Here is a 25,755-nt window from a genome sequence, read left to right as displayed (position 1 = left end):
AAATGCCTTATCAGTAGACGATAGCCCATTAAGATTGTTATTGGGCCAAATTATGTGCAGGCAGCTAAGGCAAGAAATTATTAAAAATAAGTAAAATTTTCACAAACAACTAACTTTTAGCTCCTTCTAACAATATATAACTACATGTTCTACATTTACAATTCGTAGATGAAGGACCTATATTTAGCTAGTAGATGCGTCGACTTAAATATACGATAAATATAACGGAAATACACACGCTGAGAAAACTGAAAGTGTTATATTTATGGAAACAAAATCTATTCCAATTTAAATTAAAATCAGTTTTTAATGTTTCCTGATTCACGCAAATATCCTCCCATTCCATATCTGATCTCATATCTCATTCAAACAGCTAACAAATTCAAAAAAAAATGAATTTAAAAAGTACATTCATATTTTAACCAAAAAAAAAAGGTTCAAAAACTAGTACATCAAAAAACTTTGAAAAATAACAATATCAAACCAGTGAACAGAGCTCGTTTTAAACGACGAATATATATTTGAATTCATCTGTTGAAATATCGAATTCAAGTTGAGTTCATAATTGAGGTAACAACGTTTTCACTGCAACTTTTTTATTTTTTTATTTTTCTGAAATTTTGAAAAATATAGTCAAAATATATGAAAAATATATCTGAAATATAGTCAACAGAAACCAGAATAACTAATATTGAACATAATAATCAAAATATAATTAAAAAATATAGCCAAAATATAGTCATAATTGAGGTAGCAACGTTTTCACTGCAACTTTTTTTTTTTCTGAAATTCTTCTAAATATAGTCAAAATATATGAAAAATATATCTTAAATATAGTCAACAGAAACCAGAAAAAGTAATATTGAACATAATAATCAAAATACAATTAAAAATATAGCCAAAATATATATGAAAAATAACTATTAAAATATCAATCCAAAACATTAGGAATTGAAAATTCGGGTTCTATACCTCTAGTCCTCATCAGAGTAGAAGCTTTCTTAGCCATTTCACTTGAATCTAACAAAAAACAAACAAGAACAAACAGTGATAATTAATTATTTAAAGTTGCATTGCTGATTCAAACGAAAATATAAGTTAAATATACGGTGAAACGTAAAAATCAGTATAGAATCTTACCTTTTTTGTGTATTAGATTTGAATTATGAGTGAAATTAATGAGTAGTGAATTAGAGATAAACAAGAAAGTTGAACTATTGTAAAACTGATTTGAAATAGGAGGAAATTAAGGGATATTGGGCATAATGGCGTGTATTTAGAGGGATAGGAGAGAGGGACATAGTTTTTTGCTTAAATTTAGGGGTGTGGGAAGTTATCAGATGAGTGTTAAAAAAGTGATAGCTATAGGAAGTAAATATGTTATATTTTAGCTACTAAATATAATTACTGTAAAGTTTAGTTATGTTGCATAAATAGGTAATAATATAAGTTATGCCAAGTAAAAAACAAAATATAAATGATAGCCTTAAAAAAAAGGACATTTGCGTAAATAAGGGATAAGATTGCTATTTAGGCCATTTTAATGGCTAGATTGGAATTAGCCTATTAAGACTGTTATTGGGTCAAATTATGTGCAGGCAAAAAAACGTAAAAATAAAAAGATCTCGCTAGAAGGAGGGGTCGAACCTCCGACCTTGTGGTTAACAGCCACACGCTCTAACCAACTGAGCTATTCCAGCTTCTTGCTCACACGTGCACCTTCAACGTTCTGGACCTCGAAAATATAGCTTTTTTTTTTGCACACCATATATTTTATGAGTTCATTACTCAGAAGGTCATAATATAGTCGTGTTTCTTTAGTTTGTAACAAGAAAGTCATCTAACTATACCCACATCACTTAGAAGGTTACTCAACTGGTCAAATGCCTATTTTACTCTCTATATTATCTACCTTTGTTTTTTTCTTTTTCTTTTTTAATATTATGATTTTTTCTCTTTTTAATCTATAATATGGACTTACCTATAGAACAAATAAATCTTATTTATAAAGTGAAAAAGTAAGAAATATCTTTTAAGTATATAAAATGTTGGAATAATAAAAAATTCAGCATAATGAAGAAAATTAATTAGAATAATTTGTTTGTATCATTAATTTTGATAATAACAACAAAATTAAAAAATGTAGTTACATAATTGAGAATGAAAGAGAATAAAAAACTTTTAAAATGTATATTTCATGCATTTAATGCAAAAAAGAAATCTAAAAGATAGGTATCAGTACATTACATATATGCTTGAAAATAATGCTCAATTATTTTATTATTAACAACATTATATATGATGGAAGTTTATTTTTCACTTTTTTACGTTATATATAAGATTTATTTGTTCTATAATTAAGCGGAAAAGGGTCAAATATACCCCTGTACTATGAGAAAAAGGTTTATATATATCCCTCGTTATATTTTGGGTTTCAAATATACTCCTACCGGTATACTATTGGTTCAAATACACCCCTCCTCCGTTAAGTTTGTCCAAGATGGTCATCCAATCTGTAACACCCCGTACCTTTAATCTAAGCTTTGACCATGATCCTAGACTTAGAAAATCAGATAAAGAATGAGGGAATTTGAAATTTCCTCTTCAGTTGTAAGATGAGGGTTTACGCCCATGAACAGTGACTGTATTTCAGTAGACGGCCCGTATTTCAAGTCATAAACCGGTACCAAAGATTTCTGATCATTCTAAAATTTGGCATTTAGAGGTTACATTGTTAAATACGGACCAAATTTTGAAATATGGCCCGTATTTCAAAACGTATTTGGAATTTGGAAAAACTTCTCTGATGAAAGTTGTAGAATACCTTTCCAACAGTATATTATGGGGGTTAAACGGACATCTGTACAAAGAATTATGGCCATTTTACTGAAGAGCCGCAGTCTAGTCCACACAGAATACAGACTGTATTTCAATATACGGCCCGTCTTTCAAAATATGGCCAGTATTTTACTTGGCGTAAAATTTAATTTTCCAGAACAGTATATATTCATCCATATCAGTTCAAATCATTATTTTTCATTCCTTCAAGCCCTAGAACGACCTCCTACCCTCTCCCATCATCAAGAACACCAAGGTAAGCCTATTCTAATCATTCCAAGTCAATTCTAATACATATCCTTGTAATCTAAACAAGAAATCATCATTCCTAACCTAGGGTTCTCAACAAAACCCATCTCAAGGTTCAAGATTCAAGATTTTGGAAATCTTCTTCAAAGTTCAAGTCTTTAATTCAAGTTTTGGAGCATTACCAGGTATGTGGAGTTGCTATTTACGTTTGGGAACATCATTGTTCTTCCCCACGCCTCTTAATCCATAAAGTATGAATCCTTACGAAACCTAGGGTTTCTATACCATGCTCATGACAACCCTAGGTCCGTGTCCATGATTATATTATGTATGAATTGCTACTATTTTATCATTGTGTTCTTAATAACTCCATATGATTATTGAGAATCAGTCCATAATCCATGAAAACTCATATCTTGTATTTCACGGGTTTTTGCATGCATGTTTTTAGCTAAAAATGATTATTTCATGAATATCCTATATGTCTACAAGTTTTCATGAAACTATATTATATAATTACTTTCATGCCATGATACAAGATACATACATGCTAAATACCGGCTATTTCATGAAACCATGTTTACAAGTTATTTCGTGAAATCATGATTACAAGTCAAGTACAAGTTAATTCACGAAAATCATAGGCTTCTTAGCCAATTATATCATGTTCATGTTTTTGGGAGTTGCACGAATTACCGAGAAGGTTCAGATAGCCTGAAACTACGTAGCCACCGTAGGACAAGGATCGCTCCACCCAGATAGGACGATTCCTTAATTTAACACTGAATGGATCCATCAGACACGTTACCACCTTATACCTTGGCAAGGCATGGGGGCTCTGCTGGCCCGGCGAGGTACCAGACTCCACGTATCCACGTGGCGATATCATATTGTCGATTTATGAAATGCTCTCCCTACTTACCATGTTTTACTCATGTTATATATATATATATATATATATATATATATATATATATATATATATATATATATCCATGCTCATGCTCATGCTCATGTCCAGTTTCAGCTCTTATCATGTTATCCCATGTCCCATGTTATTTAATTCAGGTGTTTTACATAGCAGTACATTCAATGTGCTGACGTCCCCTTTCTATTGCCCGGGGGCCTGCATTTCACGATGCAGGTACTGATTTACAGGACGACACATCTGCTCAGTAGGACAACATTCGTATCAGCTTATTGGTGAGCCCCATCTCATTCGGGGTTTAGTCAACTTTTTGTTTTATGATTAGTTATGCATCTAAGGTATGCTGGGGGACTTGTCCCAGTAAGTATGTTTTCCAGTCAGACTCATGATAGAAGTTTCATAGACTAGACAAGTCAGTTATGTTATGTCAGACATTAAGAGTCGTATATCCATTTTGGCTCATTCATGTTATTTTCGCACTCATGTTTAAACAAGTATTTTTATTAAGCATTATGACTTATTACGTTTTATAAAGGCTCATCATGCATTCACGTTATATTCCGCTCATGTTATGCCTCATGATGATTCAACAAACCATGTGGTTCACTCGGTCATATGCAGTAAGGCACCAAGTGTCGTGTTTCGCCCAGGCCATGATTCGGGGCGTGACAAAGCTTGGTATCAGAGCGCTTGGTTTAAGTGTCTTAGGGAATCTATGAAACCGTGTCCAGTGGGGTCGCTTTTATATGTGTCTGGGCGCCACACATATAAACAGTTGACCACCAAGACATTTAAGTTTGTCTCACTTCTTTCATCTCTAGATAGTGTAATAGAGCTATGTGCTCAGAAATCACTCAGACTCGTGTGTTGTTTCTCATTCTACCGAATACGCCTCATCTCAATGGATGAGGAAGATGTAAATCTAATCATGTGTTAATTTCAGACAGAGTCATCAGGAATTATTCTAACTCGTGTGTATTGCACCCTTTCAGAAAATGTCTACTGAGAGAAAGGAAACTTCGAGCCCGAGGGCTACCATTATTGCGACCCCAGAGACGAACTCTCAGACTCCGAGAGTTCTAATTATTCAGTTCTGCGACTATAGGTCATCAGGACCTGCTTCAATTACCACTAATGCCCCAGCTCAGACCAATGTGAGGAAGAGGGGTTTTCATAATCCTATTTGCAGCAAGTGTAATAAGAGACATCGAGGGGTGTGCCACTATGGCACCCATAGATGTTTTGGGTGGAGCCTGCAGGGTCACTATCTGAAATGTTGCCCACGAGTGAAGCAGGGTAACAAAGGTTTTTCGCATCCCATTTGCAATAGGTGCGGCAAAAGACACGCATGAGTGTGTTGGATAGGTTTGGGTGTGTGTTATAATTGTGGTCTCCAAGGCCACATGCAAAGAGAATGCCCTTTAGTCAGGCATAGTAGTAACACCAAGGGTGGTGTTCAAATTCGTTCCCCCAGACCATGCGTAGCTAATTCAACAACACCTTTCACAGCCCGTAGTACTCAAGCACTGACAGACCAAGGCACAGATAGGGGTGAAGTATTAAGATCAAGTGGGGATCAAACACGTTATCATGATATGGTAGATCGCCAAGACTCCGAGGTGTCATCACATGTGTCATAGGTATGCTAATAATTTCCCCTCCTTGTCACATATGAGATATTATGCCCTAGATCTATTATGTCCTATGTGGTTATTGTGCAGTTGAAAGTTTAAAGTAGAGTATATTTTTTTTCTTATCTTTTTGTTATTTTCCCTTCAAGGATGTAGACCAACTTTAGGATGATAGTGAACATGGCTAAAAGGAAGTAGTGATGTAATAGACCAAAAGGTATAATCAGATGATATTGAATCTCTTGGTGTAGTCCCAACTTGTGTAAGTGTTTTGGCAGCTTTATAGGGTGTGGTCTTAGTAAGTTGTCTTGAGAGGATTATTTCGATGGGAATAGAAAAGCTAAATAAGGAAATTAAATAGGTAAGTCTCATGGCGATAGTCTTAGATTCAGAACCAGAAGAATGATCAGATAGCGACTTATTGCTAGACTTAAGGAATCTTCAAGCTTAAAACGTCAGCTTTTGAACTAAGGGGGAGATCATGCGATAAGGTACCGATATAGATTATGTGTTTCGTAAGTTGATGAGGTGTTAAGGAGATTATGTCAGAGGATCACAGTTTCATGTAGCCAAGATAAGGTGCGTAGAATGCGCTTTTTGTCATGCCCATTGAGATCAAGTACTAGGTAATTATGTTATGAGATAAATTTCTACATGTCTACAAGTTTTCATGCAACTATATTATATAATTACTTTCATGCCATGATACAAGATACATACATGCTAAATACAAGTTATTTCATGAAACCATATTTACAAGTTATTTCGTAAAATCATGATTACAAGTCAAGTACAAGTTAATTCACGAAAATCATGGGCTTCTTAGCCAATTATATCATGTTCATGTTTTTGGGAGTTGCGCAAATTACCGAGAAGGCTCAGATAGCCTGAAACTACGTAGCCACCGTAGGACAAGGATCGCTCCGCCCAGATAGGACGATTCCTTAATTTTATACTGAATGGATCCATCAGGCACGTTACCACCTTATACCCTGGCAAGGTATGGGGGCTCTGCTGGTCCGGTGAGGTACCAGACTCCACGTATCCACGTGGTGATATTATATTGTCGATTTATGAAATGATCTCCCTACTTACCATGTTTTACTCATGTTATATATATATATATATATATATATATATATATATATATATATATATATATATATATATATATATATATATATATATCCATGCTCATGCTCATGCTCATGCTTATGTCCAGTTTCAGTTCTTATCATGTTATCCCATGTCCCATGTTATTTAATTCAGTTGTTTTACATAGCAGTACATTCAATGTGCTGACGTCCCCTTTCTATTGCCCGGGGGCCTGCATTTCACGATGTAGGTACTAATTTACAGGACGACACATCTGCTCAGTAGGACAACATTCGTATCAGCTTATTGGTGAGCCCCATCTCATTCGGGGTTTAGACAACTTTTTGTTTTATGATTAGTTATGCTTCTAAGGTATGCTGGGGGCCTTGTCTCAATAAGTATGTTTTCCAGTCAGACTCATAATAGAGGTTTCATAGACTAGACAAGTCAGTTATGTTATGTCAGACATTCGGAGTCGTATAGCCATTTTGGCTCATTCATGTTATTTCCGCACTCATGTTTAAACAAGTATTTTTATTAAGCATTATGACTTATTATGTTTTATAAAGGCTCATCATGCATTCATGTTATATTCCGCTCATGTTATGTCTCATGATGATTCAGCAAGCCATATGGTTCGCTCGGTAATTACAGGGTGTAATTACACCCAATTCTCAGCCCCCCCCCCCCCCCCTCTTGAGAATTGGAGAGCGTAATTACACCCTGTCAATTACACCCAATTCCCACCTAACTGTGTAATTATTTGATCAAACAAACAAGCCAAACTGTGTAATTACACCCAAGTCCAATTACCTGGGTGGCTTTCCAAACAAGCCCTTACTGCATCTGTTAAGTACATTACCAAGTTCCTGTGAGGAAAAAAAGGAGAAAAAAGAAAGCAAAAAGTTTTAAAAATTGTAGCCGCAGGAATTTGAACTAATGTCCTTGGGTAGGAAAATCTGATGTTTAACCACCGGCACCAGGGACATCATTGTTGCTCTGGGTGGCACGATTAGGAGTTTTATCATTTTTTATATAAATACGTAAATATACATATTTTCAACCAGTGTTCAGGTGGTGTGGCATCCCTACGCTACTATATAGATTCGCCCATGATCTTTATGTATATAAGTTTTATTTTGATAATTTTGAAAATTGTTTTTCAAATTCATACCAAACCCCGATGTTAATACTTTTTTTTTCTTTCTAAATTCCATCATTTAAGAAAAGATCTTAGAGATACTTAACACGAAAAGGTGGTGATTTGATGCTTGGATTGATAGAGCATCAGGGATCAAAGTATATCCTCTGTGCCCATTTTCCCATTTTGTTACTTATGAACATATAGGTAGAGGTGGCAAAATCAACCCAAGTCCAAATGACCCGCTCAGCCCGCCCAAGTTTTAACGAGTTGGGCAATATGTATTTTACTATTTGGACTGATTTGGGCTATGCGCCTATGCCCAAAGTTACCCATCAGAAAATCACAGCCCATGGTGACTCGTGTAAATGCCCATCTCTGACCCGTGAGATTCCAAAACATAGACCCACTTAATTTTCTCTTTAGGGCTCGCTTGGTTAGAAAACAAGTTATCCCGGGATTGTTATTCCACGCTCAAAGGTCATTTGGTACGTAGATAAAATTATCCCAAGATTATAATTTTGGGACTAATTTATCCGATCTCTTGGGACTAATTTATCCCATCTAGGAGATGGGATAAAATAATCCCAAGATTAATGGGATAAGATGAGATATCCCATCTTTAAGTTTGGGATGCACTTTATACTTTGTTTGGTACAAGATATAAATTCATCCCAGGATAAATTTATACCTTCTACCAAACATGGTACAAATTTAATCCCACTGTTAGTGCTGACATATCCCAGCTAATACCGTGTACCAAACGACCCCTCAATGTGGGATAAAAAAATACTATAATCCCGGAATAACTAATCACGGGATTAGTTATCCCGAGTTTTTATTCGAACCAAACGTGAGATAAGACGGCACTAAATTTTTATCCCAAGACTACTTTTGATTATCCATCATACCAAACGAGCACTTAGAGTGTACATCACAATCAGTTTCCTCTTATTACTATAGGGGAGGACCTACATGATGGGGTGGGGGGGGGGGGGCATGTGTCCTCCTTAACTTTGAGAAAACTCTGTATATATGTGTATATACCTCGAAAAACTATTATATATTTTAACAGGACCCCTAAAAAATATCTGTTGAAGTGGTTCAATTGGTAAGCATGGCCCTTAGCTCCTTGGGCATAAGCGCGCGAAGGTTTCAAACAAGGAACCTAACGTGTATAACTTGACACCTAATCACCAGGCCGGCGAGCGATTTCTAAAAAAATATGCCATTTTTGTCATTTATATATTTTTGACATTGGTTCTATGGGTGTTTAACAAAATTTTCAAATGATGCGATGTTGCAGAAAATTGTGATTAGAGATGGACCTAGTATTTGAAATCGATGCTTCGACTAACGTGCATCTTCCTTTGATGGTGCCCCCGTCGTTTTAAAATCCTGGGTCCGCCTCTGATTACTATCACCAATTTCTGCAAAAGTTCTCGAAACCTTTATTCAACTTGCTTGAATTTGAATTAACATTTATTTAGCCGAAAAGTTAATTGGAAGAACGTATTTGTGTGATTTTTCATCAAATAATTAAGTGCTTTAACTAATAATTGCGATAACAACCATAGTCTACCGATTAAGTCGTCACTGATGCGTGCTTAGAAAAGGACAAGTCATAGTTTTAGGTTTGTTAATTAGCTGTCATATGCTTTGAAATTACATTGATTTGTTCCTATTTACAGGAGTTAGTCAAATAAGAACATTAATATTTATGAAACGTGACGATAATTTTATATTTACAAAACATAACATTACAAACCCTATACAAAACATGTTTTTTTTTTTAAAAAAAAATATATTTTTTTAAATATTTTTTTATTTTTAAAAATATTTTTTAATTATTTTATTTAAAAAAATATATTTGTTATTTTTTTATATATTTTTTGGCTCAAAATTTTATGTATGAAATGTGTATATCTCGCTCAAGGCTTAAAAAGTTCCCTCAAAATTTAGTGTATGAAAAAGGTATGAAAAATGTATGAAATGTGTATATCTCATTCAAGGCTTTAAAAATCCGCTCAAAATTGTGTGTATGAGAACAGTATGAAATTTGTATCTCGCTCAAGTCTTAAAATTTCACTCACATTTTTGTGTATAAAGTTCATGTTAGATTTCTGTAAAATTAATACAACTACAACAATATTATATACAACTTTGATACAACATTCAAGACTTAAAATAATCGCTCAAATTTTTGTGTATGAAATGTGTATATCTTATTCAAGGCTTAAAAAGTTCGCTCAAATTTTACGTATGAAGAATGTATGAAGTGTGTATATCTCGATCAAGGCTTAAACATTATACTCAAAATTTTATGCATGAGAATGGTATAAAATGTGTATATCTCGCTCAAGACTTAGAATTTCATTCACATTTTTCGTATATAATGTTCATATTAGGTTCTGGAAAATTAATACAACTACAACAACATTGTAACAACTTTCATACAATATTCAAGGCTTAAAGTTTTCGCTCACAATTTTGTGTATGAAAATTATATTAAAAATTTCACTCATACATATACATTTCATACATTGTTCATACAACTTTCATACACAAAAATTTGAGGTAATTTTTTAAGCCTTTGAGCAAAAAATAAAAAATAAAAAATAAAAAATTTAAGAAAAAATATTTTTTCAAAAAAAAAATAATTTTTTTAATTTTTTTTTAAAAATATATATATTTTTAATTTAAAAAAAATATATTTTCTTAAAAAAATAAAAAAACGAAAAATATATGAAAATCCGTCATGTTTCGTAATATATCGTTATATTTTGTAAATAAGGAAAACTATCGTCACGTTTCGTAAATATTTCTCCTTAACATGTATATATATATATATATATATATATATATATATATATATATATATATATATATATATATATATATATATGTAGTTTTCCCATTTTATTTTTGGTTCTTCCAGGAGCAAAATTTTTGCAAATTAGAAAAAGTATAATTTGATGGTTGACTGAATTATTTACTTTCAGATCGCGAGTAAAAGTGAAATTGTTTATCTAACTAATTATAAAATTCAAATTATAAACTTCTTTGTTTTATAGGTCTCTTTCACATTTGATTCATGAAATGCAAGTCTAAAGTTTGTAAAAATGATGGGTCAAGTTGGGTGGGTTGAACTATGTTCCATTGTTTAGCCCATCTTAGCCCAAGTAAATATGAGAGGGTCATAAACCGCCCATTTAATAAGGGCATTTTACATAAATAGCAAACATTTGGGGTTTAATCAAGTTGCATAGCTAATGTTTCAATATTTAGGTTCTGTAGCGAATCAGCCCAGCTCCCACATGTGTATTTAATTATTTTTTTTTAGCTGTATTCATGAATACAACAATTTTTTTTGCAACTGTATTCATAAAATAACTATATGTATTCATAAATTAGCTTGTTGTATTCATGAATACAACGAGTAAAAACTGAATACATATACACCAATAATTACACAAATACATCATATTTTTTGGTATTTATACAACAGATACAGACGAAAAATACAGTATAAAACATTCATACACCAAAAAATTAACAAATATGCCATATTTTTCGGTATGTATACAACAAATACAGGCGAAAAATACTGTATACAATATAGATACACCAAAAAATTAACAAGTACGCCATATTTTTTGGTATGTATACAACAAATACAAGCGAAAAATATTGTATACACGGTAAATATACAACAAATACAGCGAAAATCTAGATTTTTTCCAGATCTGACCGGAAAAAATTCCGGCTAATACAACGACGACATTTTTTTCCGACGTAGATCTGAGTTTTTTTCTTCTTCTCCGGAGAAGCCACCATCGGCTGCACTGCTCAGATCCGCATAGATCTGAGCTTTTTTCGTTTTTGCTTCCAACAATGCTCAGATCCGTCGCTATTGGCGCTTTTCCGGCGTAGATCTGAGTTTTTTTTTTTTCCTTTTTGGCGCCGGAGAAGAAAGAAAAAAAGGGTATGGCCGGAGAAGAGGCACGACATTTTCGCCGGAGCAGTGGGGAGAAGAGGGACGACATTTTCACCGGAGAAGAGGCACGACATTTTCGCCGAAGCAGTGGAAAAAAGGGCACGGCATTTTCGCCGGAGCTCCGGCGGCGGTGGTGGCCGGCGGCGGAGCAGTGGAGAGAAGAGGGGGGAGAGAGATTGGACGGATGGGTTGGAAGTGAATAGTGGGATGAGTATTCTATTATGTGTGTGTATATATATATATATATAGTTACTAAATGGTATTAATACACAAATGTTTGATATGAGAAGTAATTAAATTAAACTATAGCTACTAAATGTAAATACCAGTATATGTTTGTTATATCATGTAGTTATCTCTTTAATAATACGGGTCATCTTGACCAGCTCAATTTCAACCTAAATCGCCCATTTGCCACCTCTAGGTCGTTGTCAATAAAAACATAATATATAGTTGAGATTTAGTTAGAAAATAATTGAAACACCCACCCACACAGCAAGGAAAAGATAAAAAGAAATAAAAGGGGACAATCAGATTACTAATTGGCTTATCCATATAAAAAATAATTATATTTATTTAATTTAACACCAATGAATAACCAAGAAACTATTTCCGCTTGACCAAAAAAAAAAAAAAGAAAAAACTTGTAACTGTCACGTCTAACAAGAAATAAACACCTTGTCTATTTCAAAGTTTTGGTCCCCACGAGCATAAAAATGCACCAAGGAGAGGAAAAGAAAAGGACAAGTAAGGAATTTTAAAAAGAAAAAAGGATCACTAGCGTCATGATTTTTATTTACTGGGAACGTAACAAAAAAGAAATTGAAAGTCTAGATGAAGAAAAAAGAAGTTGGCAAATGACAGCTCGGTTCACTAAGCATTCCGCCTACATGTAGAGTCAAAGGAATAACGAGCGCACCCTATGAGGTTTAGTGGAGGCAGAGGCGGAGCCAAAATTTGAAATTTGTGGATTCGGAATTTTAATTCGCTTAAGTTACTGGATTCTAAATTAACATTTTTTACACTATCAATAAATTTTTCAAGACAAGTACAGTATTTGGACTAAAGTAACTGGGTTCGGCCGAACCTTTAAGTCGCTAGCTCCTCCCCTGAGTGGAGACCGTCTACCTTGATGCAGGCATTAGTGATTGATTTCACGACTCAATCTCGTGACTTATTGGTAATGCATAGATGAGTTAATTGTTATTCCGAGGCTCCCTTTAAAAAAAGGAAGTTGAAAGGAACAAAAATTGACATGATTGGAAGGTTTAGGATGAAGAAGACAGAAGTTGTAATATTGGTGCTTTACAGCTTGTGTTTCTTGGTGAGTTGTATAATGAAATGTTAACAACTCGAAGACTAATCACTTGCTTTTAAAATTTTGTCTTCTCTTCACTACTTTAACTCTTTGCATGATCTTTTCCCCAAAAACAAAAGTGCTGATAAAATTGATTGTTTTACAAATATCTATTAAAAAAAAAGTGCACACTCCAAAAATATCTAAGAAAGTGCACAGTCAACAAATATCTAAATAAAATTGGGCACTTTCTCCAGTTCAGCAGAAGTCTCAGTGGACCGATAGTTATTGTATGTGTTAAAAAAAAAAAAAAAAAAAAAAAAAAAAAACAAAACAAAAAAAAACTATGTTATGTAAATATTTTAATTTCTTAGAAAGTTTTATAAACCTTTGAGGTATACAAATATAGCTGAATGAACCACAAAACGAACACACAGCAATAAGTCCTGAAAAGAGATCTAAAAAGTCTTCGCACACTTCACTAGCTAAGTGATTTAGTAAAATGGTCAATAATATATGCCTACAAATTTCACTTCACATATCTAATAAGTAAGCAATAATCATCATGTCAAATGTCACAATTTAAGAAATATGTGTACAATGACCTAAAATGGTCGATGCAAATGACTGATCAACTTGCACACCCAGAAAAACACCATTCCATTAATAAGATGTTTTCATATATTCCAAGACACAAAAAGAAAAGAAAAGAGGGAAAAACAAACGCAGTTGGTTTTTGGTCCCTATCACCTATCACAAGTATGAACCTAATACTAGTGGGCAGACCGAAAGTAATTAAGCATTGGCGATTGGACAAAATTTTGATTCTAGATTTTAAGATGTGATTTATCTTTGTTTGTGAGGGAAAAAAGTTTCTTCAGGGAAATATATACAGCTAGCAATAATTGTTCGACTTTTCTTTCATTTAATTTGAACTGCACCCAAAACAAAAGGCTAGAAATTTGAGGAGATTAGCTTAATTCTTAGTAGATACTTATGTGTATTAGGTGTTTACACCTAATTAAACGACTTAACCTTAAGAATTAACAAAAATCACAGTGAAAATATATATGACTTAACCATGCTTAATTAAGTGTTTAAAGTGTATATGTAAGACAGACACACATATTTATTACATTCATTAGATTGGTTTAAACACCCAATATATATAAGTTTTTACCCTAACTTTTGCGCGAGCAACTTTAATTTGCTCATCATTTTCTGTCACATTCAGCTTACTTCAGAGGACTCCTATCTCACTTGGCACAACATGCATATTTAATATTCTTGTTAGTTTTGTTTTAGTATAAACAATAAATAAAATAATACTTAAGTGAAAACATGTTTTTTAAGATGAAAGAATGGAAAATTTCATTTAAATTAATTTTTCTTCCCTATAAATTGTTGTCTACTTTGAGGCTTTGCATCTATCATCAAATATCTTCTCTCTCTCTCCTAAAAAAGATCACTCTTATCTATTCTTCAAAATTCCGCACTGAAGAACACAAATGATCTTGCTTTCCTAATCAGAATGATCTCCACTATTTGCGTAGTGTAAACATTCAAATAATAGAAAAATTCTAAGACTTGTTTTCATGACACGTTTCTTAATTCTAACCCATAAATACAGTTCTCAAGAATCTCAAAGTTAAATAAATTGAAGGGCGAAAAATAATTGATTTGAAGAAATTAAATTGTTTCAAAATATTGAACTAGTATATTTTAAACGTGTATCAAACAAGTCATTCGATATTGGCCTGCATGCGGCACTTTACCTACTATCAATATACTTCGTGGCGAAGCTAACCATTGTCCAAATTAAAGATGTCGATTTCAAATTCTTTCACTGAAAAATTACATTGTATATATAAAAATTTCATGTATATATATACTATAAATATGTTGAATTTACTTGACTTTTTCGTAACATATTTTTAATTCTAACACCTTTTTGTATAACTCCTAATTATAAGGCAACATTCTTGAGTTGAAAATAAAAGTCACGAACAGTTGAAATGTTACAGATTAATATGGGAATTTTACGTGAAATTTTGAGCGAAGTAATAGTTGGATCCAGTTGCATATAGCCATATCCTCAAAAACTTTAGCATTATCTGATCAATTTAATTTAAAATGATGATACTTCAACATGTACATAATTGAATATTCCGAATGTTATTTTGTGTACTTGTAATTTAGTAAGAGATGCTAAAAGATTGCAATAGTGACGTCGCAATTGGTGATTGATGTACTGTATACAAAATATTATGCAAATCAAGCGAGCAGATTAAAAAAAAAAAAAGTGAGTAGATACATTTTATTTTCTAAGAAAATGATGCACTTGTCGTTTCGGAATATTCAAGCTTTTTTAATTCTATTTTGAGTCTGTAATATTCTAACCTACCTCTTTCCTAGAAATATAATAATTCCGGTGCGGTATAGAAGTTAGTTTTTGGACAATAAATTAAAGCCTTCTAGAAAGAGAGGCTACATTATTTTGGCTAAATTTATTTTGTCTAATAAATACACCAAACCAAACATTATTTCTCCTTAGGTTACATCCATGGATAGTTACGTTTAATTATTTGACTTCTAAAGCAACAAAGAGCCAATTTATAAAAAGTTGAAGTCTTAGACGACTAAAAACTCAAATTATATCACCAGAAGAAAGAGTTGAAAAGGAAAGGCTATTTCTTTTCCTATTATTATTACGTTCAAATTCAACTCATCTGTCCTATCATGAAATTTTCTTATCCAAGTTAGTTCTTTTACATTTTTCGATTGGCCATTTTCTCGATATCTCTTTATGAGCTGGGATAAGGGGACCATACTACTACTTACCTATATATGCCCCTTAACGTTGATCCATAATTACTTTGTTTAGCTAATTCGAAAATGATTTTTCTTAACAAACATATACAGACAAAGGACGTAAGACCAATATAATATACTATATATAATAGTGATCATAAGATGTTTGTGCTGGTATAAGATGACGACATGACGTAATTACTTAACTAGTAATGCCCTAAAGAAAGAACAGGCTCCTGATAAGTGCAAAAAGGAGGAGATTCCAAGGAGCTTAATATTTGTCCGTCGATTGTGTCAAATCGTTGTACACAATTAATCAGACCAATTAGAATTATATATCTACATTGAGAATAGGTGTGTAACTTTAACATAATATTAAATCTTGTTGCATCAGATCATTAAGCTACATTTAGCGTGTAAAAATACTTTCATTATAAGCAGCTTAGAAATTATTTTCACGTCGAACAACTAAAATGAGTATAAATAAATGTATATAAAACTCCACCTATGTTGAATAGTGTTCACTAGGCTAGATCAAGCAAACAAAGTTACATGATGTCCTGATCTAATAAGAGAGGAAGATACTCCATATTTTGAAGCCAATTAAGTGTTGCAAACTCACGGAAATGCACGGAATTTCTTTCAAGTTTGAGCTGTGTCAAAACATCGTGCTTAACATATTCAAGGTAAAGGTGTATTTTTCGGGATTCAACAAACCCTTTTAGTAATTAAGAGAGAAAACAATAAAAAACTAATTCAAAGTAGAAATCTAAACATGTACTCTTTCCGTTTACTTTTACTTGTCAACTATGCTAAAAATACATTTTTACTTTCGGTACTTGTCACTTTTAACATATGAAGAGAAAAACGTATATTTTTTCGTGTTTATCCTTAGTATTAATTACTTATTCCTCAAATCATTTCCCAAACTATCTGTTTTTAAAAGATGTGCAAAATTCAAATCAGACAAGTAAAAGTGAACGGAAGAAGTTTATATATAGGCGAGGAGATATTAATTGTGTTGCATTAGTATCTGGACATTTCCTGCTAAGCATGTGTTGCCTATTAATTTATTTTTTATATGCGCGAGCCCAGTCCTTTATACTAGGCTATTTAAAAGTTCAAAAGAATAATTCATTTAAAGTGCAATAAAGTGTTCTTCCACCAATGACTTGTGTCATACTATATATATTTCACCACTTTTCTAACACTAAGATCATCCGAATGTTGTGCGTTATATAACAGAAAACTTGAGAAACATCTGTGTAAGCTACTTAATCAATACTGAATGTCTGATGGTATGATTAACCACCATCTAAATTGTTCAGCACAATTCTCAAACCATCTAAAAAAGGAAAAAGGTATGCTTTTTAACATTAGATATGGATTAGTCTTAAAAGTTTAAAAAGTGTTAAAGAAATTAAGCAACCTTTTCGCTTTACATTTGGATTTGTCTGTCCATGTCGATGCATCTAGTTTTATCTTAAGTAAAAAAATACTTAAGAGCCTGTTTGGAAAGCCACCTAGTAATTGGAATTGGTGTAATTACTTGGGTAGTAATTACACAGCCTAGTAATTACACAGTAATGTAATTACAATAAACTGTTTGTTTGTCATAATGTAATTACAGTGTAATTACAAGCGTGTTGTTTGGTTACACAAGTATAATTACACAGTTAGTTTAATTTAAAAATAAAATTTAATTATAAAAAAATTAAAATTAATATTTAAAAAATATTTTCCTTTATAAATGATGTTAAATTAGTTATTTAATAACACATTGTTTCTTGAAAATATATTAATTAATAATCATATATTTGTAACTAATATTGTAAAAAAATTATTGATATATATTATTCAAATGTTTGACACAAAAAATCCATCAAATGAAAGTGAAAAATAAACAACATGCGATATGAAAGCAAATAGCTTAAAATTGAAAATATAACCTAAATTCAAAATCCAAAAGAAAAAGTTTGACATAATACTCTTATGTCAAATTCCAACATTACATAAGTAAGTTCCAACGTAACTTAAGTAAGTAATTCAAAAGAAAGGAAAATATAAGTCTATAGCCTCATTCACAACGAAATTCTACTTTAATAACGTCACTCGTTATATTTCAAGTTTGTTAATGACTCATTCTTTCCAATATTAAGAGGTGTAGTTTCAAAAATTAAAATAATAATACGGTTATGTTAAATGAATAAAATAAAAATAAGAAAATACAAGCAATTACATGGAACCACAAGAAGTAAATGTTGAGAATGAGAAGAAAGGAAATGAAAAATAAATAATAATACGGTTATGTTAAATGAATAAAATAAAAATAAGAAAATACAAGCAATTACATGGAACCACAAGAAGTAAATGTTGAGAATGAGAAGAAAGGAAATGAAAAATAAATAATATAAAAAGAAAAATACATTTTAAAAAATAAAAATAATTTAAAAATTAAAATTAAAAAAGAAATTAAAATAATAGAAATTAAAATAATAGAAATTAAAAAGAAATTAGAATAATAGAAACAAAAATAAAAATAAATTAAAATAAACAAAAAAGAAACAAACTAAAAACTAACCCTGTAACTACAGGGTGCAATTACACCCAATTCTCAACCCTCCCTTGAGAATTGGAGAGTGTAATTAAGCCCTCTCAATTACACTCAATTCTCATCTAACTATGTAATTACCTGGTCAAACAAACAGACTAAATTGTGTAATTACACTCAATTTCAATTACCTGGGTGGCTTTCCAAACAGGCCCTGAGTGATGTCAAGATACTATTGCATGTCTCAAGCTTTTGGGAAGTCAAAATTAAAGCAACTATTTTTTTAAAAAAAATATCTACTTGGGTTAGAAAGTCGAAATGTTTGACAAAATATTTAAGCAAAAAATTAGGATATGCTTTAGAATCATAGCAGAAGCTGAAAAAAGTTGGGAGCAGCTTCTCGCAAAAACATAAATAACTTTTAAGTTTCCTCTTGATAACTTACTGCTCTAATATTAACAAAATATTTTTAAATTGATTAACTAAACATGAAATATTCCGAAGTACTTTTAAAAAAGTATTTTAGAAACTTAGTACCAAAGTGATAATCCTTTCATCAAACAATCACAATATTACACCAGGAAAATGATGAACTTCTTCTTATGGACAATCCCCCCTTGGTCCTACATGTACCCTCTTGTCCCTATCTTAACTTCTTTTTCTTTTTAATTTTTGGTTTGTTAATGAGCGCTATTCTGCTAAAATACGCTCTCCCACCCGTGAAAATGACAAAATGGGTCCCCTATGTTTGATGGTTGGTTTAAAGTAGTCCTTTAAGTATGCAGTTAATAATTTTAGTCCTTTAAGTTTGTCATAAATTACCATTTTTAATCTTCATAAAATATTTATCGAACTTTGTCTCTTAGATTTGATGGAAACAGTGGGAAAAAATAAAATATAACTATAAACACCATAAAAATCCCCATCAAATCTTAAAATATACAACACAAAATATTACACTAGACACTAAACAGATATTTAGAAATTATCATAAATTACACCTCAAAATCAGACTCAAAAAATAAATTAAAATGGCAGAAACTATAAAAATTATACCTCTAAATGTGAGTTTACACTAGTTTTTTTTTTTTTTTCATAGTTTCCGTCAAATCTAACCGAGAACGTCCTATGGCTACATACTTGTAGCGATCAAAGGGCATATTTATTATTATTTATTATTTAACTAAGTCAAAGGTAATTGTATGGGCCTTTGCTTCGAGAACAATCGTATTAGCTCCTTCGCAGCCTGCCTTTTCATTCTTTAAGTGCAGTTCCTTCTTGAGCCTTTTCTTTTTGACTCCTACCGTCGGAGACTAAAATTGTTAACTTCTGCCGAACTTAAAGGATCAAAACTATTAAGTGCATACTTAAGGAACTATTTTGAGCCTACCATCAAACATAGGAACCATTTTTGTCATTTTCTCTTTCCCACCATATCTTTGATGCTTTATAAACAGCTAGCAAACACAAAGTTATATTCATTCAGCTCTCTACTTGAACTTTTTCTAACCTTTTCCCTAGCAAAAAAATGGGGAAAATTCCATGTCCTTTGCCCTGCCAATCCAAGAAACAATCAACATATATTCACTCAGATTCATCTTCATCTTCTGCCCTTTCATCACAACCAAGTTTACCATCAGTTCCTTCATTAACTCCACCTTCCCCTCAAACACAACTTTTCTCAAACATATGTGCATCCACTTTTAAAGCCCACTCCTCCATATTCTGCTTATCAATAACCGGAAAACACTTCTACACCGGCACTTCAAATGGTGAAATCCTTCTATGTAACATAGACCTTTTAGACCAACAAAATAATCCAATAGTAGTAGCACAAAGTACCAGTTCTGTCAAATCCATAGTCATTTTGGGTGATAAACTCTTTAGTGCTCATCAAGATCATAAAATCCGCGTATGGAAAATCGACAACTATGATCAAACTTACAAGTGTATTGCTACTTTACCTACGCTTAATGATAGGTGTATGAGATTATTTAGCGCAAAAAACTACGTTGAAGTACGTAGACACAAGAAATGTACGTGGGTACATCATGTTGATACAGTCTCAGCTTTAGCGTTATCTTCAGATGGTTCGTTGCTTTACTCTGCTTCGTGGGATAGAACTTTTAAAGTATGGAGAACTTCGGATTTCAAATGCCTTGAATCAGTTTGGAATGCTCATGATGATGCCATAAACTCAATAGCTTTATCAAAAAACGGGTATGTTTTAAATGGGATAAATGAGAAAATTACATTCAAATACCATTCAGCCATCTAGTTACAAAATATGTACATAGTATATAGAGTAGTGTATAAAGTATACTAAATATACTTATACTATACATACCTATACACAAAATATACATACCTCTAGATATAATATCCATATGCCTATACATATCTATACACAACATATACAGTTGATCGTGTATAGATAGTGTGTACTTCGGTCATGTTTGGTAAACTAGACGGCCGAAGGTACAGTTACGTAAGTGTCCCTTGAAAACAGTTAAGAAATTTAAATTCATACTAGTCATACTCCAGGACATCATCATGGAATTGCAAATTTCACCTTTGAACTTGGAGTTACATGATAGTGGTAAATTTTCTAAAAACACAATTGACCTGACTCTTCAGTTCCATTTAGTTTTTTGGAAAAAAAAAAAAAAAGTGAAATCTAATGTATTTTTTATAAATTATTAACTTTAAATTTTTCAAAATTTACATGACTTCCATACCCAAGTCTGAATTTGTATGTTTGAGTTTGGGTTGTATTTTGACTCATCATATGACACTATTTTGACCTGTACTGTTATGAATCATTTTGGGTTTAACCTGTTGGGTCAAGTCAACAAACGGATCATAATTCAGTCGAGTAATGAAAACTTTGTTGATTTTGTTCTAGGTATGTTTATACTGGTTCAGCAGACATGAGGATCAAAGTATGGAAGAGGGAAGAAGGAGAAAAGAAACTACACACCCTTGTAGCAACACTAGAGAAGCACAAATCAGCAGTAAATGCTTTAGCACTTAGCACAGATGGTTCAATTTTATATTCAGGTGCTTGTGATAGGTCCATAATTGTATGGGAAAAAGATAGTGGCGGAAATGGCAAGATGGTGGTTAGTGGAGCTTTAAGAGGACACACCAAGGCAATTTTGTGTTTGGCTGTGGTGGCAGATTTGGTATGTAGTGGATCAGCAGACAAAACAGTGAGAATATGGAAGAAGGGAATTGGAAAAGGTTATTCATGTTTGGCAGTTTTGGAAGGGCATAATGGTCCAGTCAAATGTTTGACTGCAGCTTTAGATAATAGTAGTAATAGTAGTAGTAAGACTAAAGATGATTCTGGTTGTGGAAGTTCTTGTGTGGTTTATAGTGGTAGCTTGGATTGTGATATTAAGGTTTGGAAAATTTGGGTTCCATGCTTATAGAGTTTTGATATCTCTGTCTCTTGTTTAGAGACCAGTTAATTACAGTCATACTAGGATTTGTTTTTGTACATAGAAATGAGAAATCTTCATTTGAGCTTCTTTTTCTTGCATTTCAATTTATTTCTGCTCTTTCATTTCTTTTCTATTTTTTACTTTGGTGCCTGGAATCTGGATCAATCAAATGAGATACTACGATCGAGCTTCAACCTCACGTGAACCAGTTTGTAAAAAGTAGAAAGTACGAAAAAATAGTTAACGAATACCCTTCAGAAAAAAAAAAAAAAAAAAATAGGTTGAGCCTTACAACCTCGTCATAGAAATATTCAATCTCATATAGTTCAGTTTCTATCTTTAACATGTGGTACATATAATTAAGCTCGTGAGTTAGTTTCCGAACTCTGGGGATACTTCTTTTGCAAAATACATTCAACTTTAAAGTATTTTATTGAACTTGATTATCGATCTGTTATATGTCCCGAAGAGGATGTTGATGAGTTGGTGGAAGTTACTGATTGTAAATGTATCTTTGATGTTATTTGTGAATCTCTTTCTAGAGGTAAATTCCAAATTTAGATTTAATAGGTTCAATCTCAAGATTTTTAGTATTGAATTTATTATATGGTTAAATTATGAATGAACTTTTCTAATATTTGTTAGAAAAAAAATTAGAAGAGTTTAACATACAATATATATCTATATCCGTGTTAAAAAATATTAATTCAGTTAAACTCATACTATAAGGTTGCATCCACCGCCGCTTCTATCCAGCCTTATGTGCCAGTAGGCTGGAACAACGTATGAAAGGTTTTGGAACTTTTTGTGTAAGAATCTTTTATCAACGTGGTTCATAAAGTCAAAAGTTCTCAAGATAATTAACCTTTATCTATTGCTAAAAGAAAAAGAATAGTAATTAAAATTTTACCCGGAGAAATCACGAAAAAAAGAAAGAATTAATCTTTTTACTTGGACCATATCTTAAGTCGTGACATACATTGTAACCATTTCATATTGACATTGACAATTAGTAGAAAGAAGAGATTAATGAAAATTACGTCTCACCCAAAAGATAAGTGATTCTTTATTGTCATTTCCTTCTTAGGTGATCCAGAAAACATAATTTATACCACTTGACAACTTTGGATTGAAGTATGGAGTCATGATTAAATATCATGCATAAATTAATCATTTTCTTAACATGCTATATAATAATCAGATCTCCTTAATTAATTATAATCTCTATATAGTAGATTTGGAGTTAGGCTAAAAACAATTTCTCCTTACAATTTGACCAAGTAGCCCTCGCTGTAGCATAAATATTATAGTAAAAAATGTAGAAAACTTATGAAATCTGCATATTTTATAGTTTAGAACTGTAGAAGATAAAGATTGAGCAGATGGAACTTTAGGATATAGGGAACAAAAGGATAAAAATTTATCTCTACCAGGTCTTTACACCCAACTAATCATTCTAAGCTTAGTTAACTAAAAAATAAAAAGTAAGAATATAAATCATTTAATCATGGTTATAGTGCTAATCGTTTTTGTGGTATGGAAGACACGTGTCTTGCATTCATTGATCGAGTATAAATAACTTTATCTACAAAAATTAACCAGCAATGTTGATATTGTAAGTAATTAGTGAAAAAGAGCTCAACCAATCTATTTGTGCTGCGATTTTGATTAATATTTTATTTTATGGCTACGTTAACATAGATCATATTTTAATTTTGGACAATATTCTACTTTATCTCCACTTTATCATATCATTTACTATATATATTCATTATTCAGACAGATTCATACTAAATCTTTGTGCGGAAAAAAGAAGAAGTTATCACCAAGATTTAAGAGCAACCAATTATTGCATAATTCTATTAGCGATATTTTTCAACGAGTGGCCGATGTAAAGTTATAAAACAGTATATATCTTTCTTTAGAATAATGGGGAAATAATGAGATTGTATTGGTCGTCCTCCATTATAGTTTGTAGTATAATTTTCTCTATCAGGAGGTAAACTTATCGAATTTCATGAATTTTGTATCAAACATCTTTTTCTTCTCTATATGGTGTGCCTGTATAAAGAAGGGCTGATTTACGTGAATGTCACATCTTTAGGTTTTATTTAAAATTTTTCGCTATATATTTATAAAAATTGTGCAAATAATCCAATCCAATCTAATGTTTACATATATACTTCTCAACCTTATAAACAAAACAATATACAAGTATCTAAAGTTGGCAAAAAAAAAAAAAAAAAAAGTGTAATTTAAAAGGTACATAAGTTGTAAAAAACAAAAAAAGTGATCATTTACCTAAAGAAATGAATATTAAGTCTAACTCAATCCCAAAAACTAATGCATGAGGTGAAAATTATATAAGGAGACCATAGTTCCACAATCCACGCGATATGAGAACCCAACAGTCTCTTATTGTGCATTTGTTAAAACAGCTAAGATACTGATATTCTAGAAAATATATTTATTAATTTCTTAGTATTACATCATGAAACTTTTGCATACGGTACTATATACATTTAAAAACTCGAAAAAGATTGTCAGTGGAGGGCTGGCATGTTTCGCGTATGGGTAGAATTAAAATTCGTTTAAAAAATAACTTATTGGACTTGGTAAAAGACTTTCTAGGTAAGTTTAATTTATACTTAATTCATAAATAGAAAAATATTACAAGTGCATCTGTAAGAGTTGATAATTATTAATTGGGTTAAAGATGATTACCCAAAAAACGCTAAGATTGGGTGCTCGCAAACCATATATGTGGCAGTTAGGTCGTTGCATCAGCTATTTAAATTCATTTAAATTAGTCCAAATTGGTCAATAATTCCCTTTTTAAATTTAAAAGTACAAGATTCATAGCTCAATAATTTGAGATTAGTCGTCTGCAAAAGTATTTACGAACAACTAGCACGTACATTTCCTACTTTACTCTCCAAAAAAGAACAATAAATAAATAAAACCAATTTGTCCCGTACGTATACCAATATGAAGGTCAATGATTATGCACTGAATTATTCTATATCATTGATCACTAATGGATATCTTATATTCCTCTTTTAATATGAGTTGCTAAAGTCTTTCTGGTATATGAATTCTTGAAATTTTATTCTATTTTTTTTATATATATTAGCATCTCGAAATCCTTTGACAGGCATGATTAAGTTCACGTTAACATTTATTTAACGGAAAAGGGCCAAAATTACCCCTGAACTTTGGGAAATAGTTCATCCATACCCTTTGTTATACTTTAGTGTCAATTATACCCTTACCGTTATACTATGAGGTCAATTATACCCTTATGTCTAACAGCTGCCACGTGGCATCATCCCAACCCTTCAAAAATATTTTCCCCTCAAATAATCTTTTACCCATTAAAATAACTCAACCCGACCCGATTTTTTTTTCCAGCCAAGGGGTAATGGGTTGGGTCCGTATCACTTTGGCTGGAAAAAACAATCGGGTCGGGTTGGGTTATTTTAGTGGGTAAAAAATTATTTGAGGGGAAAATAATTTTGAAGGGCTGGGATGATGCCACGTGGCAGCTGTTAGACATAAGAGTATAATTGACCCCATAATATAACGATAATGGTATAATTGGCCCTAAAGTATAACGAAGGGTATGAATGAACTATTTTTTAAAGTTCAGGGGTAATTTTGACCCTTTTCCGTTTATTTAACAACATAAAGCAATAGTTAGCATTGTATATTTCATAATTAATGTTGCAAAGTGTTTGTTGAAATTTGAAAATCTGTACTTGGATGGCTAAT

At 32.1% G+C, this 25,755-nt stretch overlaps 1 protein-coding gene and 1 non-coding gene across 2 annotated transcripts; one reads left to right on the top strand and one right to left on the bottom strand.

Annotated features, from left to right (window-relative positions):
- Positions 1-1,626: 1,626 nt before the first annotated feature.
- On the bottom strand, positions 1,627-1,700 carry TRNAN-GUU (transfer RNA asparagine (anticodon GUU)). Its single transcript has one exon. It is a non-coding gene; the product is annotated as a tRNA-Asn (tRNA).
- An 18,309-nt stretch (positions 1,701-20,009) lies between these two features.
- Positions 20,010-22,071, top strand: LOC132641423 (protein JINGUBANG-like). The gene is made up of 2 exons (XM_060358418.1): positions 20,010-20,758; positions 21,444-22,071. Exons 1-2 carry the CDS (start codon positions 20,067-20,069, stop codon positions 21,970-21,972), a joined length of 1,221 nt encoding a protein of 406 aa, XP_060214401.1. The 5' UTR covers positions 20,010-20,066; the 3' UTR covers positions 21,973-22,071.
- The last annotated feature ends 3,684 nt before the right edge of the window (positions 22,072-25,755 follow it).

Source organism: Lycium barbarum, chromosome 5, assembly GCF_019175385.1.
Source record: "Lycium barbarum isolate Lr01 chromosome 5, ASM1917538v2, whole genome shotgun sequence".
Taxonomy (NCBI): domain Eukaryota; kingdom Viridiplantae; phylum Streptophyta; class Magnoliopsida; order Solanales; family Solanaceae; genus Lycium; species Lycium barbarum.
The sequence above is the reverse complement of the archived record's forward strand: the minus strand, read 5'-3'. Positions and strand labels throughout refer to the sequence as shown.

Bases quoted from the DNA above. Each gene is read 5' to 3' on its own strand.
- LOC132641423 (XM_060358418.1), top strand. From the start codon at position 20,067: ATGGGGAAAATTCCATGTCCTTTGCCCTGCCAATCCAAGAAACAATCA. The intron at 20,759-21,443 runs GTATGTTTTAAA...ATTTTGTTCTAG, and splicing joins ATAGCTTTATCAAAAAACGG to GTATGTTTATACTGGTTCAG.